The sequence below is a fragment of the Mercenaria mercenaria genome, chromosome 7 (genome assembly GCF_021730395.1).
Source record: "Mercenaria mercenaria strain notata chromosome 7, MADL_Memer_1, whole genome shotgun sequence".
Classification (NCBI taxonomy): domain Eukaryota; kingdom Metazoa; phylum Mollusca; class Bivalvia; order Venerida; family Veneridae; genus Mercenaria; species Mercenaria mercenaria.
Window position 1 is genome coordinate 6,651,333 of NC_069367.1, and position 18,268 is coordinate 6,669,600.

At 35.8% G+C, this 18,268-nt stretch overlaps 1 protein-coding gene across 5 annotated transcripts in view; it reads right to left on the reverse strand.

Moving 5' to 3' along the window:
• Nucleotides 1-18,268, reverse strand: part of LOC123554948 (myosin-VIIa-like) — a 67,867-nt gene that overhangs the window by 40,575 nt on the left and 9,024 nt on the right. For 3 of the 5 annotated variants that reach the window (XM_053547460.1, XM_053547456.1, XM_053547457.1), the window contains exons 1-6: nt 13,005-13,382; nt 4,059-4,322; nt 3,479-3,663; nt 2,754-2,875; nt 1,918-2,174; nt 789-942 (exon numbers count right to left, since the gene is read on the reverse strand). In XM_053547460.1, coding sequence (XP_053403435.1) covers nt 789-942; nt 1,918-2,174; nt 2,754-2,875; nt 3,479-3,663; nt 4,059-4,322; nt 13,005-13,049 — 1,027 coding nt within the window. In that variant the 5' untranslated portion in view covers nt 13,050-13,382. Of the gene's footprint in view, nt 1-788; nt 943-1,917; nt 2,175-2,753; nt 2,876-3,478; nt 3,664-4,058; nt 4,323-13,004; nt 13,383-18,268 lie in introns of those variants that run through there. The other 2 variants (XM_053547458.1, XM_053547459.1) reach the window with 1 other exon arrangement.

The following is an 18,268-nucleotide window of genomic DNA, read 5'->3' on the forward strand; positions in this document are numbered from 1 at the left end:
GGTGCCCCTCCAGGCATTGTTTGAGGCATAGGCCCACACCTGAGTAGAATCCTTGATTTTGCTGTAAGCCAGCTGGATGGCTTCCTCACATAATAGAAATCTACACCCCAAGCTAGGTTTTCATTCTACATCAATGAGAAGATAGTGATCAAAGTCAAGTGTCCTTCAATACTCAGCCACAGGGACCCTGATACTGATATCGTCAAAGGAGATGTATGTTTGGTTGGGTAAAATTTCTTGCATTAGTTCAACCAAAAATACATGAAAACAGGTACCCAACAAATTCTTACGGTTTTACAGTTCAATCAAATCTTTGCTTATAACAAGCCTTTTATTCATATAATGCAAATGTTAGCTGATAGCTTCTACAAGTTTGCTAAAAACCAGGAAGAAATATGGCATTTAATCTCTTCTCTTTATTTAGCATTTTCATGTCATATTTAGTTACAGAACATTATTGATGTGTTAAAACAAGAGTGCAAAATTGGACCTATATCACTCATCTTGGTAACAAAATGACCCAGTTTAAAAAGTGACATAAACTTCATAAAGATGAATGTTCTGCAGTTTTCTACTTTTTTCTGGTGACATGTCTTTGTATATTTCAAACTATAAGAATCTAATTTTGAACTCAATCGAACCTTGTTACAAACTCTGCTTCCAAAGAATAAGATAAAAACAATTTTACTACATTATTGTACTTGCACTTTTTTTTTTTACTATTTTTCTCTCAAAAATTATGTATCTTTACAGATATTTCTATAAATAAACACAAAGACAGAACTCACAATTGTAGTTCAGGTTTCCAAGATGTAACAAAGATGCTAAGATTTTCAGTAAATCCCAGACTTCTTTATCGGAGAACATGAGCACCTTCATTGCCGATCTGATATCAGCAAACTCTTTAGCGTCGTCTCTACCTTCACATTTTGTATCTCCACCCTGGAAGAAAGTAAACATAAATAAAGTGAGAGATCATGGATGACATGAATTATACTTTACCTACCAATATCAGTACTTGTTTACAATTCTACATGTTATACTTTTTCTATCACTGTATATCTTTTCTCTTTTTAAGTTTTTCTACAATTTTCTGTAGCATTAAGGGCTGTTAGAATAAATCAACTCTGCACACTATGATAAATATGACTTCCATCACATTCGATAGTTTAAACCACTGTGACCTGATTCTGGACTGGAGCAAGTATAACTGTCAACTTACAAGAAGTGTTTGATTTGAGCTTTGCACTACATGTACTTGTATACAGGTAATGGTGGTTGGGCAGTTACTGTTTACACCTGTCCCGAGTTTCTGGACCAGAACTTACTAAGTCTTGTTCTCTGTAGGTCAGTGTTAAAACACAGATGGAACATGGAACAGAACAAAGACATTGTAATATTGTGCCTGAATGCCGGAAAATTATTTCTTCCAGTCAATATTCCGCATACACTTCTTCCACGTTTTTACTATTTTGTTCCATCATACTCTCTTTGTTCCTTTCCATGTTCGGTTCTTTTCCGAGTTTTACAAATGAGCCATGCCATGAGAAAACCAACATAGTGGCTTTGCGACCAGCATGGATCCAGACCAGGCTGCGCATCCGCCCAGTCTGGTCAGGCTCCATGCTGTTCGCTAACAGTTTCTCCAATTCCAATAGGCTTTAAAAGCGAACAGCATGGAGCCTGACCAGACTGCGCGGATGCGCAGGCTGGTCTGGATCCATGCTGGTCGCACACCCACTATGTTGGTTTTCTCATGGCACGGCTCAAATGAGTTTCTCTACAAAGCAAAAAACAACTCCTAACATGAATCAAAGATACTGGAAGAATATTTTTTTCCGAGATATTTTCTGTAAAGAAACGAACTGAAAATAATGTTGCATTTAAAATCTAGCTGCAAATGTAATCCTACTATACCTGAGTAAGATACCAGTAGTGTTCAGCAGTTCCAACATCCAATTTCTTTTTCTCTTCTTGCGTCATACCAGCTAACATACAGTAGAATATATGATAGTTTCTTTCGTCATGGGCCTGGTGTACGATTCTCGACTTCTCCAGGAGATACTGCAGGATCTTAGCGCCCTCTATAGAGCCGCGCTGATTGAAGTGAATGTCTATATACTTGCCGAATCTACTGGAGTTGTCATTTCTGATGGTTTTAGCATTACCAAATGCTGAAATAAAAAATATATATTTTTTCTCAAACAAAGCTTGAAGAGCACAATTGTCCAGTGTAACAACAACATAATATTAGTCATTGTGCCACTTTCCAGCCAGCCTATGATGGTCATCCTGGAGGAAAACTCCAGGTGCCCAAATCGTTCATTATTTCAGTCACAAGAACAGACTATGGTAGAAGAAACCAACATTCTGATAAAAAGCTTGATGGCTTCCTCATATAAAAGAATAATCTAAACCCCACCCAAGCTTTCGAACCCATTATCAGTGAGGGGCAAGTGACAAGTCAGCTACCGTAACGACTCGGCCACGGAGCCCCACTTAATATGATCTATATTTTATGTTAATGGTGATGCAATGCTAAGAAAATGCTTCTGCATGCTAGTTATATAATTCTCCCAAGACCTGCACCTGTAGAATTTGATACAATTGCCCATATATATCCCATCTTCCAGTAAATTACTCAAGGAACATTAATTTCATGTAAGACTCTTTAAAACATTGCATGACTTGTATGTTATTATCTGATCTTTTTTATTAATAATTCTTCCATGTTTCTATATGAACACACTGACCTTCCATGATAGGGTTAGCTTCTAGAATCTGCTGTTCTATCCAGGAATGCTGGCCACTTATGGCCGCCAGGAACTGCAGGATCAATTTTGTACTCTCTGTTTTACCAGCCCCTGATTCTCCACTGAAAATATAACTCATTATCATGTAACCTTGCATGAAAATAATGTAAGTTAGCATGCCACTGAAATTTAAAAAAAAAAATTAAAAAGAAAACAAGGGGGTTGTGAAGGTTCCTCCATCACTCACCTGTGTAAACCAGATACAAATGTAATCTAGTTTGGTAGCTTTTAGACAGACATTCTGACTTTTAGACAAAGTTTACATTTTATGTTCCATGTAGATCAAGTAGAAACTGTGGATTCTAACAAACTTTTCTACAGATTTGACCTTGTGACCTATTTTTTACTACCAACTTCTCACTTCACCAAGACTTTAGCTTGAGTACTCAGCCGAGCTCTAACACTAAGGAGTGAAAGAGTAAAATGCACACTTAAAGGTGTACATCATTTTTTGGCAAAATGCTGATTTCAAGGGCAGGTTACTCTTTTTTAATACGGGTGACCTATGATTTTTATTGCATATTTTTGTTTCTTAGATGATTGTCCTTCAATATCCAGCAATTAAAGACATTCTGTTATTGGGAAAAATTTCTCGCCGAGTTCTATCGTACGTCCTTGTGCAAATTAATACTTTACTGACAGCGTCGTATAACAAGTCAACCTACCTGATGATTACACACTGGTCATGTGAGTATCTCTGCATGTTGTGGTACGAATTGTCAGCTATGGCAAAGATGTGAGGTTCCATCTCCCCGATCTTTTTGTCTCGGTACTCTGATATATATTCCGGTGTGTAAATCGGCAGTACTTGGTATGGATTTACAGCTACTAAGATTGAGCCCGTGTATGTCTGAAATATAACAAAATCCATTCTGAACATTATACTGTAAATCAAGACAGGTTTAACTTTCGCTTTACTCGCAAGTCCCGGCCTATATCTTACAAAAATTAATCCTCACATGAATATTCATAGTATAAATTATACTATGAATATTCATGTGAGGATTGAATTATACTATAATTCAAACTCAAGATGTTAGTAGGATAATGTTTTTACCATTTCACGACTATTAAACCTCGGGAATATGCTTCAAATTTCAAGCCAGCTAAAATATGTGTTTTTATCATAAAGAAAAAAAAATTATTAAATGCTTCTGTTAAATTGTTTAAAAAAAAACTATTCTAACTGATTCAATCTCTGTGACTTTATAATTAGTACAAGAAGTTTTCAAAAGACCAACTTACATAGATTTTGTTTTCAGAGTATCGGAGGAACAAGTTTCGCAGAATTCCCGCTTCATTGAGATCACCTAGCAAGATCATGTCTTCTATATGGTTAATGGAACTGGCATTCATATGCCGTATTTGTTGTTTAATCCCATCTACCCAATGTTCCGTCCCATCGTCGTCAACTACCCGTATCCGCCCGGACTCCGAGTGCTGCACCTGGGCCCCAATGGCCACGCTAAACTCTGTCTTTTGTTTGGGGTCAATCCAAACATGGTCACCCTGGAAAAGAAGAAAAAAATGTTTAAATACATTTCAGTATTTCAGTCATGCAACAGCAGGCACCTGTTAACCTAGCTAATGTTCCTGGATTTTGTACCAGTACTAACCTGGTGGTCTCCAAAAATCACTTCCAACTTCTCCACATGAATCCAAGGTGGAGAATGAAATTTCCTTAACCGAAATTGTCTTAAGGAACATAAGCCTGGCCATGGGCCATACGACCTCTTGATCCGTAGATCTGTACTCTCCCTATTGATTTAAATGGGCAGGCTGATTTTATACATGTATGGGGAAAGTATCTAATAGAGACACAAACATCTTTAAATAAATTCAAACTAAAACCACTTGAAACCATTACATGACCACCTATGTTAATAAGGTGGATCCTTTAGGCAAAGTAATGATCACTTACTGTAGTAAACACATTATTGTTGTTGAAGTGTCTGACTTAATGACTTCTTTAATGCACTGTGTCATAAAATATATTGTCTAGCAATATATTAACCCCAAATCACCTTAGACACTGACCCTGAATACCTGTTTCAACAGGTTGCTAATACATTTCTTATCAATTTAACTTACATTTTAGCTGAATATTTTTATTCATTTGCATGTCTTTCCTTATCAATTGATAAGAAGCTTAGTTGTCATAATGGACTTTGTACATAATGTGGCTGTAAACATGAAATATAATCATTTTTTGTTAAATCCTATTTTCAGTCATCGTTTCCTCATATATTTGTTAAAGGTTTGAATATAATTTAATAAAGATTCACATAGTAGGAAGTAATATTGACTTTATTGTTTTGGATTATCTCCCTTTATGGCTATAATACACTACAAGGCATATCAGTTCTTCTAATCATGTAACTATGCATACTGTCCTTTATAATTGTGTTTTTAACATTAAATGAAAAGCCTAAAAATGGGACTTTAACACTATCTGTCCCTATATACATGTATACGCAGTAACGCTAAACTAGTTTCGGGGCAAATTCGGGCTTAAGCTACGATTGCTTTTATGTCTGGTCATTACCCGGTGATGGTAAATAACAGGGTCTGACCGTTAATGACCGATATCAAATAACTGGTGAACCATGTAACTTTTATTATGCATCAGAAGGGTTCGTGGTAATTACATACATTGTATAGACAAAAATGGTCATTTACTATAACTGATTGTGTATGTATGTTAGTGTTACATTTTATGTTAATACTTCATTTTGACTTTTTGTTGTCAGTTTTTGGAGGGTGTAGGTGGGTAGCAGGAGGATTTGTTTTATTGGCTTTAATGACTCACACTGACACAGTTATAGGACAGATGACAACTTTCCAGCTTTCGATAGTGCAGTAAGACCCCAGGCGCCCCACCGTGCATTATTTCATCGGTGAGGAGCAAATGGTTCGATGTCAGTGACTTTTACCACGCTGCCCACGGTAGTGGGAGGAAGGTTACCTACAGCTTACAGAAAATCTCCACTACCAATCTGAACCAACACCCTTTTCAAAAATTTGTGTGCTTTCCATATAAAATATTTTACTGTTCAAATAACACTGCTTGCTCAACCTGTATTCAGTTAACCTGTCCTTCCCTTATATATACTGTACTATATCTGTACGGTAAATAAACGTCTTATAGTGGGCCAGTCGGCTAATGAATGAATGAATGAGACATAAACCGAACAAAAAAGGTATTTTACACCTTTATAGTCAAGCATTAATGCGTGGAATGTAAAACCCCTGACTGATCTTTAAATGTTTTATGCCCACCTTATACAGTGATATTCTTTAAACAAGAGTTACTATTTTATTGTACAATATTGAATGATAATAATAGTATACAACTACATAAACTAGCGTAATATAATAGTTATTATACAGGAATGAATGGGATACCATGCTATTGACAAAGCTAATGCAAAAATATGTCGGATTGTGTACAATTTCTTTAAAACATTTTTTCATAATTACATTCCTGCTATATTTAAACCATTACCCTGCTAAATTTTGTAATGAACTTGTCCATCTTTTCAATTTGGACAGTAGCATTAACTGTTAAAAGGGGTGCTTACCAAAAAGATACTAACTGAATAGTGAACAGTGCAGACCATGATTAGGCTGCACGGATGTGCAGGCTGATCTTGGCCTGCTGGTTACAAAGGCAGAATAACTCGCCGCCAGCAGGCTAAAAGTTAAAAGTTCAAATGTAAATAAAATAGATTCTACTTAAAGATGATAAGGGGGTATGTTTTGTAAGGTTCATCCCAAAGCTTTTTTTAAAATTTTCGTGTGTTTGTGGCGGGGTTGGAGAGGAGAGTGCGGGCTGGGGTGTGTGGATGGGGAAGGAGATGGGGAGAGGGCTGGGGTGTGTGGATGGGAAAGGAGATGGGGAGAGGGCTGGGGGGTATACAGGAACATGGAATATATGGCATAAAGTATAAATGTGATTTTACTCTGCTTTGACAAGAGCTAAATAACTATGTAAATGACTGATGCCAAATATAACACGATTTACAATATCATTAATAAGGTGGTAGTAAGATACATGGGTAAAGAACCTTAAATTAATTGTGTTCAGTCACATTTGTATATCAAATGTATTTCTTTTTCTCATGCCTGGAGGACTGTCTGGCAATATGCAGGAAGTTCTAATTTATGACCCTGTTTAATAAAAGAGCAAAGGAAACTGTCAATCTGATTACCCTCAAATTCTGATTCAGTGACCTTGACCACCTGACTCCTAGCATATAAGAAACAAATTTGGCAACCAGTCTCACAAATCCAATATCTGATTGGTTGTTTTGGAGCAGCATTTTCAAATTGACAAATGGTAAGACTGCATTTAATGGACTGGTCTTAAAACTTGGAACACCAGACCACCTCAGTAATCAAGGGAGGCTACTTACACAAAGTATAGCATATTTAAATGATTTTATAATCACCATTCAACTTTAACATGCATCACATCCTTCTGAATAGACGCGTGAATCATAAAACGTTTTGAAATACATTGGTTTAAAACCTACATCAAACTAAGGGTTCATGACTGTAATATATTTTGTTCTAGTTACTTTAACAATAAATAAATTAGTAATGTGCGATTTTAATCAAACAAGGCTCATTCAACCAAGAAAAAACACTCTCTTTGTATCGAAATCCATCTGACATAACATCTATCATCAGATGCACTCCATTAGAGGCAATTAAAGCTTCGATTGTAGGTAAAATGGTAAAAAAAGGTAAAAATCTTGATTTAACATAAGATTTCTGGCCATCTGGCTCTATTTCACTCTTACAAGTGACACTGTTCTTTACAAAAATGCAGTTTTATGCTCCTTAAAGTAACAGATACCTGAAAGGCTAAAAAAGACTGAAAAAAATCTTTGTTTATGTGTATATTTTGAAAGTTTTTTTATGCATTTTGTAAGATTTATCGAAGAGAAGTTTTTGCACAAATGTGTTACATTAAACATATTTTACGTTTTACAAATTTGTGCATAATTTACGCAGCAAACTATGGGAAACACTTTTGTACTTGTGAAATGAGTATCTAATGCGTTTTTTCAAAGATTATTACATTTTGCGTTTACCTCGACAGTATGAGAAAAGTTGAAGAAAACTTATTTCTATGCAGAACACGTAATGTGTATGGTATAATTCAGTTACGCATTACAATTTCATTTCATCTGAGTCATTTTCATATTGAAGACTAGATAATAAAGCGGCCCCCTCCTCATGAACTTCCAGTACACAATGCTATTTTTTTCCTCACACAGTTTTATACAGAGTCATGAGACTTACTTGAATGTATAGAACTTCAGGAAAATTGTATAATTTACAGAGTACAGTATAAGTAGATTATGTGTTGAAAACATAACACTGTTTTACTATGTTATTTTGATTGTAACACGTCACTGACCAAAAAAAAAAACACAAACAAAATAACTTCATAAACCAACGTTTATAACCATGTCTAGTGTCATTTCATTGAAGAGCCAATTTACAATGACGTAATTGGATAAAACAACAATTTTATCACATAAAATAATGTCACAATATCTGCCTTCATTGTTTAATCTAGGAAAATAATCCATTACTCTAGAAAAATCTGTTTAAAACAGTACAGAATGAATTGATTTTCTATAGCATTTTCCTATCTGTGTATTCATTTCCTTCTAATAGTCCTTAACCCTTAGCCTGCTAAATTTCTAAAATGGACTGGTCCATCAGTCAATTTGGGCAGTACCACTTACTATTTAAAGGGGTGTTTACTGAAAATTTACTGACTGAGTAGCGAACAGTGCAGACCATGATCAGACTGCACGGATGTGCAGGCTGATCTTGGTCTGCACTGGTCGCAAAGGCAAAATCACTTGCCGCCAGCAGGCTAAAGGTTAATGCTTCCTAAAGTCGACCAGGCGTTGACAGTATAGACAGAAATATCTGTTTTAACATTAATTGAGCCTCCCACTGGCAGCAAGTGATTCTGCCTTTGCAACCAGTGCAGGTAAGTCCATGCAGGCTGATCAACATCTGCACTTGCAGTTCACTTTTCAGTCAGTTTGTTTATTTGTTTGTTTTGGGTTTAACGCCATTTTTCAACAGTATTTCAGTTATGTAACGGCGGGCAGTTAACCTAACCAGTTTTCCTGGATTCTGTACCAGTACAAACCTGTTCTCCGCAAGTAACTGCCAACTTCCCCACATGAATCAGAGGTGGAGGACTAATGATGTCAGACACAATGTCGTTTATCAAATAGTCACGGAGAACATACGCCCCGCCCGAGGATCGAACTCACGACCCCGCGATCCGTAGACCAACGCTCTTACCTACTGAACTAAGCGGGCGGGCTTTTTCAGTCAGTAAATTTTCATTGAACACAACTTTGAATAATTAATGGTACTGCCCAAATTAGTTGATGGACCGGTCCATTGGCTAAAAGTTTAAAGTTGGTACTAATTTGAGCTTTTGCTGCCTGAATAATTGCTTTAACTGTGTTAAATCATGAATTATTATGAATACAGTCGTCTTAAACTGACTAAATGCAATTTTATATTATATTCATTGAACACCTTGAATTTAAATTTTCATTCATTATTTTGTAGATTCATGATATTAGAATACCAGAACAGATTACAGAAGGAAGTCAAATTACAGTCAGTAAATGGTCTGACCGAAACTTCACTCAAAACTTCAGAGTTTCACTTTCTTTTTTTTCCTCCAAAACTGGCAAAGTTGCAAAAGAAGAAATATGGGAATATTACAGTATATAGTGACAGCGTTTCTATTTTCTTCCCTATAATTATTAATTTCAATACACAGATTACGTTACATAAAGCCAGATGTTTCACATTATATAGAAGATTTATTTATAATTCAGCAAATTTTTAAAGATTTCATCCTGACCTGGTAGTATAAACACCTATCTTTTTAGAAGTCCATCGATGTGTAACGACTGTATTGTCAAATTATGTCAAACGAGATGGTCCAATTGAATATTTAGCACACATTCATTGTTAAACATCTGAGATATATATCTATTATAACATAGAAGAAGAGAACAACCATGTTAAGTTAACTTACGTGTACACAGAAATATAATATTGCCGTCACAATTTCATTTTTTTTTTGCATGAAAGAAAGTGCGTGATTGTGCAATATTGACACTGATATTACTGGCTGTCAAAAAGGAACGCATGTCGGTAATGAGCGGCAAATGGAAAAACCTAGTCGCAACCGATTCCCATAGTCTTTCTTATTTAACCCTTTACCATGCTGGACACGGTTCATTCTGTCTTTGCGACCAGTGTAGATCATGATCAGACTGCACATCCATGCAATCTGATAATGATCTGCACTGTTCGCCATTTAGTCAGTATCTTTTTGGTAAGCACCCCTCTGAACAGTTCATGGTTACTTCCAAACTGAAAGATGGACAAGTTCATCATAGAAATTTAGCAGAGTAAGGATTAAGGTTAAAGCTGTAACAGATTTCCATTTAAGTTTCACAGTTTTTCTTATTTAATGTTTAAAAACAGATAAATATAAAGTAGATGTCCAAATAAAAAATATGCAAAATTGCATGGTTTTTGATACTGCGAATAAAATTTTGCAATCACAGCAGCTGCTATAAAGGGAGGTAATCAAAGATTCAAAAACAATGAACTCAATAATACTTTCTATTAATTAGTGTTCATCAAAATAACAAGAAAAATAATACATTTTATAATCATAACAAAAAACTGTGGCAACCACATTAAAAACAAAGCTATTGTATTGACCATTTCAGCAACTTGTTTCTGCATCTGCAAAGAGCGGGCATGAAGCAAGACTGAAAACTGACAGATTTGTGGCTCTTTCCATACTTGTTGCTTCGCAATCTCCTCTTCGCCGGACCTTATTAAAACTAAATTCTAATTTAGATCATTTTTACTCTTTTTCTTCTCTCAAAAAACTACATTCCTGACTCAAAACAACTTTTTAAGCGAAAAAAAATCAAATAAAAGCAAAAGGCAGGCAAAAACACCACCATATAACTTCAAAGGTGACAAATAATGAGGAACACAGTAATTTATCTTCTTGAATCAGGTGTTTTAACCCTTGTAACCTTGTTGTATATGTGCGTTATTGACAAGTCATAAATGTTTTCTGGCTCCTCTTTCAGCATAAATATTTACGTTTTATAGTATGTCAGCTATATGAAACAAGAAGTCAACATTAAGCATTAATATATTCACATTTTAAGACAATATATAATTATGTCATATGGGTAAAAGGTTTTTAGCTTCTGCAATATTTCAGTCATTATCAGTTAATAATCTCATGGTTTAATTAATTGATTATTATTCACTATTCTATCATATTATTTTATCATCCAGCCTAAAGGCTTATAATGACTTTGTTTATAATGTGACTGCCAAATTATTTATCATGAACTTAAAATATAATTATTTATTTGCTAAATCTTTCTTTCAATAATTGTTTTCCCATATCTTTGTCAAAAGTCTGAATATTTTGTTCAGGAAGTAGGAAGTATTACTGAATCCACTGTTTTTAATTACCTCCCTTTTATGGCTCTGGTTGTATAAAATTGTGTGCAATATTGAAAGTAGTGCTTTTCTAACCATGCTAATATGCAAAACGTCTATTTGGACAGCTGTTTTATCAGTGTTTTTGATATAAAAGTGACAGCCCTAAGAGAATAGAAGGTAGTGGACATGCGGCAATTTTCATGCACTTCTGGTTTTCTCCGTGTAGCAGTCTTCCGCAGTCAAATGCACTTGGAATTCAATACCTGCCTTGAAATGTCCAAATCGCATAAAGTGAATACATAATGAAACGGAAATTGTCAGAATTGTCATTAGGGGTCTACTCCCTTGAAGGGAAATATAAACCGTGTTATTAAATTTGATATCTGTTATAGCATGGCAGTCCTAAGCTAGTGGCAAATTAAATTTCTAATGGTAGCATCAATGAATTCTCCTTATCTCCAGCATCATTACAACAGCAAATAAAATGTGACAAATTTACCATGGTCACTTTTATGACACATTAATTAGTGGTCAGTTGTGGTCATAATTAAGGTACATGACTTCAGACAGATATTTGACAGGTACATGACAAGGGACAAGGGAATTAATACCTGGTCCACTGACACATTTCCCTAGAGGTGAAAGGTAGAAAATGAGTCAGTTAAAGTGAATTTTAACTATTGATTAGTTAGGTTAACTTAATCATTCCAGTATAATAGTCAGATATCCTGGGTGGGGCCCCCGGTCCTGATAAGATACAACTATAGGAAGTAAGTCTTAACAGATCCTGATAAAACATGTTTACATGGTACTACAATTTAAGGCTTAATGTACAGGGATCTCCTCTATTTTTTCCGTTTTTGTTGGGTTTAACATCAGATTGACACAATTATAGACCATATGGCAACTAAAAAAGTTCCAGTTTAATGATAGTGAAGGAAGACGCCAGGTGACCCTCCGTGCATTGTTTCATCACGAATAAGCATCTAGGGTAAAAGGCTTAATGTAATCTATGGATCTTGTTTGTTTTTATCAATTTTCTTGGGTTTAACAACACGCCGACACAATTATAGGTCATATGGCGACTTTCCAGTTTAAGATGGTGGAGGAAGTCCTCACGTGCCCTTCTGTGCATGATTTCATCTGGGTACATTGTAGAACCACTGACCTTCCGTAAGCCAGCTGGATAGCTTCCTCACATGAAGATTTCAATGCCCTGAGCATGGCTCGAACCCACCTCAGTAAGGGGTAAGTGATCAGTCAGGCCAGCCTTAATCATTTGGCCAAGAGTCCTTACTAGGGACACTGAGGTCTGCAGATGGCCTACACATGCAGTCAAACCTGTCTTAAGCAAAGGGTCAAAGGAGTAAGACAATACAGCTGCTTAAGGCAGGTGGCTCTGATTGTAGTTAAGATTGAAAGTCAATTTTCAGCTGTCTTAAGCAGCCAGTCAAGGGAGCAACACAATGTGGCTGCTTAAAACAAGTGCTGGCTGAAGAAAGTTCGCTTGTTACTTCAATCTGGAGCAAATTTCAAGATTCAACATTGTTAAATATTTAAACACAATCTTAAAATTTTTCAGAGTCTGAAACACATTTATTCTTAACAGCTTAGCTAGCTATCCTTTAAAAGAAGTCAAAAGATGCTGACCTTAAATGTGGGTCGTATTGCACGGTATGCCATTTTACTGTTCATATTTATTCTCCTGCGTAAAATAATTCCATAGAATGTCTTATATTCCTTGAATGTTGGTACATTTAACTATTGCGTAAAATGTTAAATCCATTCCGCGTAACAACAAATTACAATATACATATATAAAACCTTCCGAAACAATCTCTGCATTTAGCATGACATATTCATTAGTTTTCTCCTAATTGGTTCACATTATACAAACTGCTTGTTAACATATTTCTCCTTCAAAATGAATCTGGTGGAAAATGTCACTGCGATTAAGAATAATTTCGCTCTTGATTATATCACAATTTTTCCTCGAATAACGCATGTCCAGATACAGAATTCAATATAAACTCCTTCCGATATTATTTTGCACTATTTATGCACATCGGTATTTAAATCGGATATCCTTGCAACAATGGTGATATCTCATCACTGTGTATTACTGCAATTGAAGTATCAGTAGCCTTCTTTTTTATGCAGTAAACCCTATTACTTTCAAGAAAAAAAAATCGTAAACTCATAATAAACTCCACACATTAAAGCTTGCCACATGTTCCGCTTGAAAATAATTCCGTTTTTTGATTAACTAAATCCTATGTTTTTCTGACTTGTATGGCTTTTATGAATTCCAAATCTCACTTTGATAAGCTCTTCAAAGACTAAATAAACAATCAAATCGAATAAACAATGCTCGAAATGCCATAAATGTAGTCCTGTTGCCTGGAGTTGACAATCGGACATTGAACAGTTGCCAGCAGTCGGCTATACATTCTGCTAGACGGTTCCTCTCCTTGTATCTCCTGGGAGCCAGGTATTAATTTGTAAAATACTTAAAAACTGTGTTTAGTTTACGAAAGCCGCATCAATAAAATAAATCCATTCTAATGTCATGAATACGCTGCAGAGAAATTAATTAATTTAAATGATGCTAAGGAATTATGTTATCAAAATCAGTCAGAGGAATTAATTAATTAATTAATTGATAATATTTTTGATAATGACAAAATTTCATCAATATGTTCATGCACATTCTTGTTGAAAGCTTCTTCAATGATTGTATTGATAGAACTGTCACCATACTGAACTTTAACCCTTACCCTGCTATATTTCTATAATGGACTGGTCCATCTTTCAATTTGGACAGTACCACTTATTACTCAAAGGGGTTTTCACTGAAAATTTACTGACTGAATAGCGAACAGTCAGACCATGATCAGACTGCACGGATGTGCAGGCTGATCTTGGTCTGCACTGGTCGCAAAGGCAGAATTACTGCCGCCAGCAGTCTAAGGGTTAATTATAAAATCAGGGAGAAAATGTCTATGCTGCCCTGTTACTCAGTCGGTAGAGCAGTGACCGGTCCTGTGTTCCGAGGCCTAATGGTTTTGAGTTTGGCTGACAATTTTTTAATGCTTTGTTAATGATAGAGGCTCAGTTAATTTGAATTTTAAATAGTCTTAGATTTTCTGTAATATTAATTTCAGAATGCCCGTCTCCCATCTTTTGAAGAGTGGACATTAATTGGAACAAGAGGGCCAAGATGGCCCTAGGTCGCTCACCTAAGAAACACTCCATAACAGTGTAAAACATGTTTGACCTAGTGATTTCAAGGAAACAAATATTCTGACCAATTTTCATTAAGATTGGACCAAAAAATTGGTCTCTTGCGATAAAACAAGCATTTTCTTAGATATGACCTAGTTTTTGACCCTAGATGACCCATGTTCAAACTCGACCTAGATTTTATCAAGGCAATCATTCTGACCAAAATTCATGAAGATCAACTGAAAAATACAGCCTCTATCACATACAGAAGTTTTTTCTTTGATTTGACCAAGTGACCTAGTTTTTGACCTCAGATGACCCATATTCAAATTCGACCTAGATTTCATTAAGGCAATCAACCTGACCAAATTTCATAAAAATCAATTGAAAAAAACAGTCTCTATCGCATACACAAGATTTTTCTTTAATTTGACCTAGTGACTTAGTTTTTGACCTCAGATAACCCATATTCAAAATCGACCTAGATTTCATCAAGGCAATCACTCTGACCAAATTTCATGAAGATCAATTGAAAAATACATCCTCTATTGCATACACAATGTTTTTCTTCGATTTGACTTAGTGACCTAGTTTTTGACCCCAGATGATCCATTTTTGAACTCGGCCTAGATTTTATCAAGGTAATCATTCTGGCTAAATTTCATGAAGATCAGTTGAAAAATACAGCCTCTATTGCATACACAAGGTTTTTCTTTGATTTGACCTAGTGACCTAGTTTTTGACCCCAGATGACCCATTTTCGAACTTGGTCTAAATTTCATCAAGGTAATCATTCTGACCAAAATTCATGAAGATCAATTGAAAAATACAGCCTCTATTGCATACACAAGGTTTTTACGTGATATGACCTAGTGACCTAGTTTTTGACCCCAGATGACCCATTTTCAAACTCGGCCTAGATTTCATCAAGGTAATCATTCTGACCAAAATTCATGAAGATCAATTGAAAAATACCGCCTCTATCGCATACACAAGGTTTTTCTTTGATTTGACCTAGTGACCTAGTTTTTGACCCGAGATGACCCATTTTCGAACTTGGCCTAGATTTCATCAAGGAAATCATTCTGACCAAAATTCATGAAGATCAATTGAAAAATACAGCCTCTATCGCATACATAAGGGTTTTCTTTGATTTGACCTAGTGACCTAGTTTTTGACCCGAGATGACCCATTTTCGAACTCGGCCTAGATTTCATCAAGGCAATCATTCTGACCAAAATTCATGAAGATCAATTGAAAAATACAGCCTCTATCGCATACACAAGGTTTTTCTTTGATTTGACCTAGTGACCTAGTTTTTGACCCGAGATGACCCATTTTCGAACTTGGCCTAGATTTCATCAAGGAAATCATTCTGACCAAAATTCATGAAGATCAATTGAAAAATACAGCCTCTATCGCATACATAAGGGTTTTCTTTGATTTGACCTAGTGACCTAGTTTTTGACCCCAGATGACCCATTTTCGAACTCGGCCTAGATTTCATCAAGGCAATCATTCTGACCAAAATTCATGAAGATCAATTGAAAAATACAGCCTCTATCGCATACACAAGGTTTTTCTTTGATTTGACCTAGTGACCTAGTTTTTGACCCGAGATGACCCATTTTCGAACTCGGCCTAGATTTCATCAAGGTTATCATTCTGACCAATATTCATGAAGATCAATTGAAAAATACCGCCTCTATCGCATACACAAGGTTTTTCTTTGATTTGACCTAGTGACCTAGTTTTTGACCCGAGATGACCCATTTTCGAACTTGGCCTAGATTTCATCAAGGAAATCATTCTGACCAAAATTCATGAAGATCAATTGAAAAATACAGCCTCTATCGCATACATAAGGGTTTTCTTTGATTTGACCTAGTGACCTAGTTTTTGACCCGAGATGACCCATTTTCGAACTCGGCCTAGATTTCATCAAGGCAATCATTCTGACCAAAATTCATGAAGATCAATTGAAAAATACAGCCTCTATCGCATACACAAGGTTTTTCTTTGATTTGACCTAGTGACCTAGTTTTTGACCCGAGATGACCCATTTTCGAACTCGGCCTAGATTTCATCAAGGTTATCATTCTGACCAATATTCATGAAGAAGAATTGAAAAATACAGCCTCTATCGCATACACAAGGTTTTTCTTTGATTTGACCTAGTGACCTAGTTTTTGACCCGAGATGACCCATTTTCATACTCGGCTTAGATTTCATCAAGGTTATCATTCTGACCAATATTCATGAAGATTAATTGAAAAATACCGCCTCTATCGCATACACAAGGTTTTTCTTTGATTTGACCTAATGACCTAGTTTTTGACCCGAGATGACCCATTTTCAAACTCGGCCTAGATTTCATCAAAGTTATCATTCTGACCATTATTCATGAAGATTAAATGAAAAATACAGCCTCTATCGCATACACAAGGTTTTTCTTTGATTTGACCTAGTGACCTAGTTTTTGACCCGAGATGACCCATTTTCGAACTCGGCCTAGATTTCATCAAGGTTATCATTCTGACCAATATTCATGAAGATTAATTGAAAAATACAGCCTCTATCGCATACACAAGCTAAATGTTGACAGACGACGGACGACAGACGACGGACGCCGGACATCGAGCGATCAGAAAAACTCACCTGAGCATTGCTCAGGTGAGCTAATAAAGTTGGTATGCCATTGTATAAAAGGAGTCTGAAAATATTAGGAAATACCAATTCCGGCTTAGAACACTCATGAAACTGTCAACGTTCTTCCTTATTCACTAATCAGTTATCTAATTTAAATGGAATAATTAAAATAAAACACTTCTCATAAATGCCACAGACAAGAAAAAGTGCACAATTTATTGTTAAGTGGTAATTAAATACCATTAAGTTTTGAAAAGGCTCTTCCTCAAAACATCATTTAACATATTTACTGTTTCCTTGAATTTGTTCCATACCAGAAATAAACCAACTGCAGTGAAAAACTGAACACAAAAGCACACCCCTGCAACAATTGGTTCACCTCTATTAAGATTCTAGCATTTTCTTACGTTAAAAGAACCCTTCCCCGCCCCCCACCACTCCCACCTCAACCCAGCTCACTTCAAATATTTCTGTAAATCAAACAGTAGGTTCATTAGTGACCCTCATCGGAAATATCATATGTGGCGTCAGTATGATGAAATTATATATGACGGTTCATGACCCAACATATTTCCATAGGTCACAAACAAACCCAGTAGTTAATATGTAGTCCCTTAAAGCTGTCTTTATAGGGCTCAACTAATCCACTTATTCACATGTAAAAATGAGAAAATTGATTCCAGGCTACTTAAGATTTCACATACCATTTTCAACAGACTTTAAAATAAATGCTTGGATTGGGAACAAATTTTTTTTCCTGAGTTTAACTACTGGTAACTGCAGCAGGACAAGACAAAATTCTATGAAGCTTATATTTTAACCTGCTGGATGACGTGCTTTTAAAAAAAAGTCCTGTCATATTTTTTTCTATGTTCAGATCACTCAAAACCTAGAATACATGTATGCTGAGACTTTTGCTCATTCTTTTGCAAACTTCATCAATAAGTATTTCAGCTAGTGTAATGAAAAATCACCTGCTCCCAATATTTATTTTGAAAAGCTTTTTTGGTATGGCAAAGACTTCTGAAATGGGCAGTGTG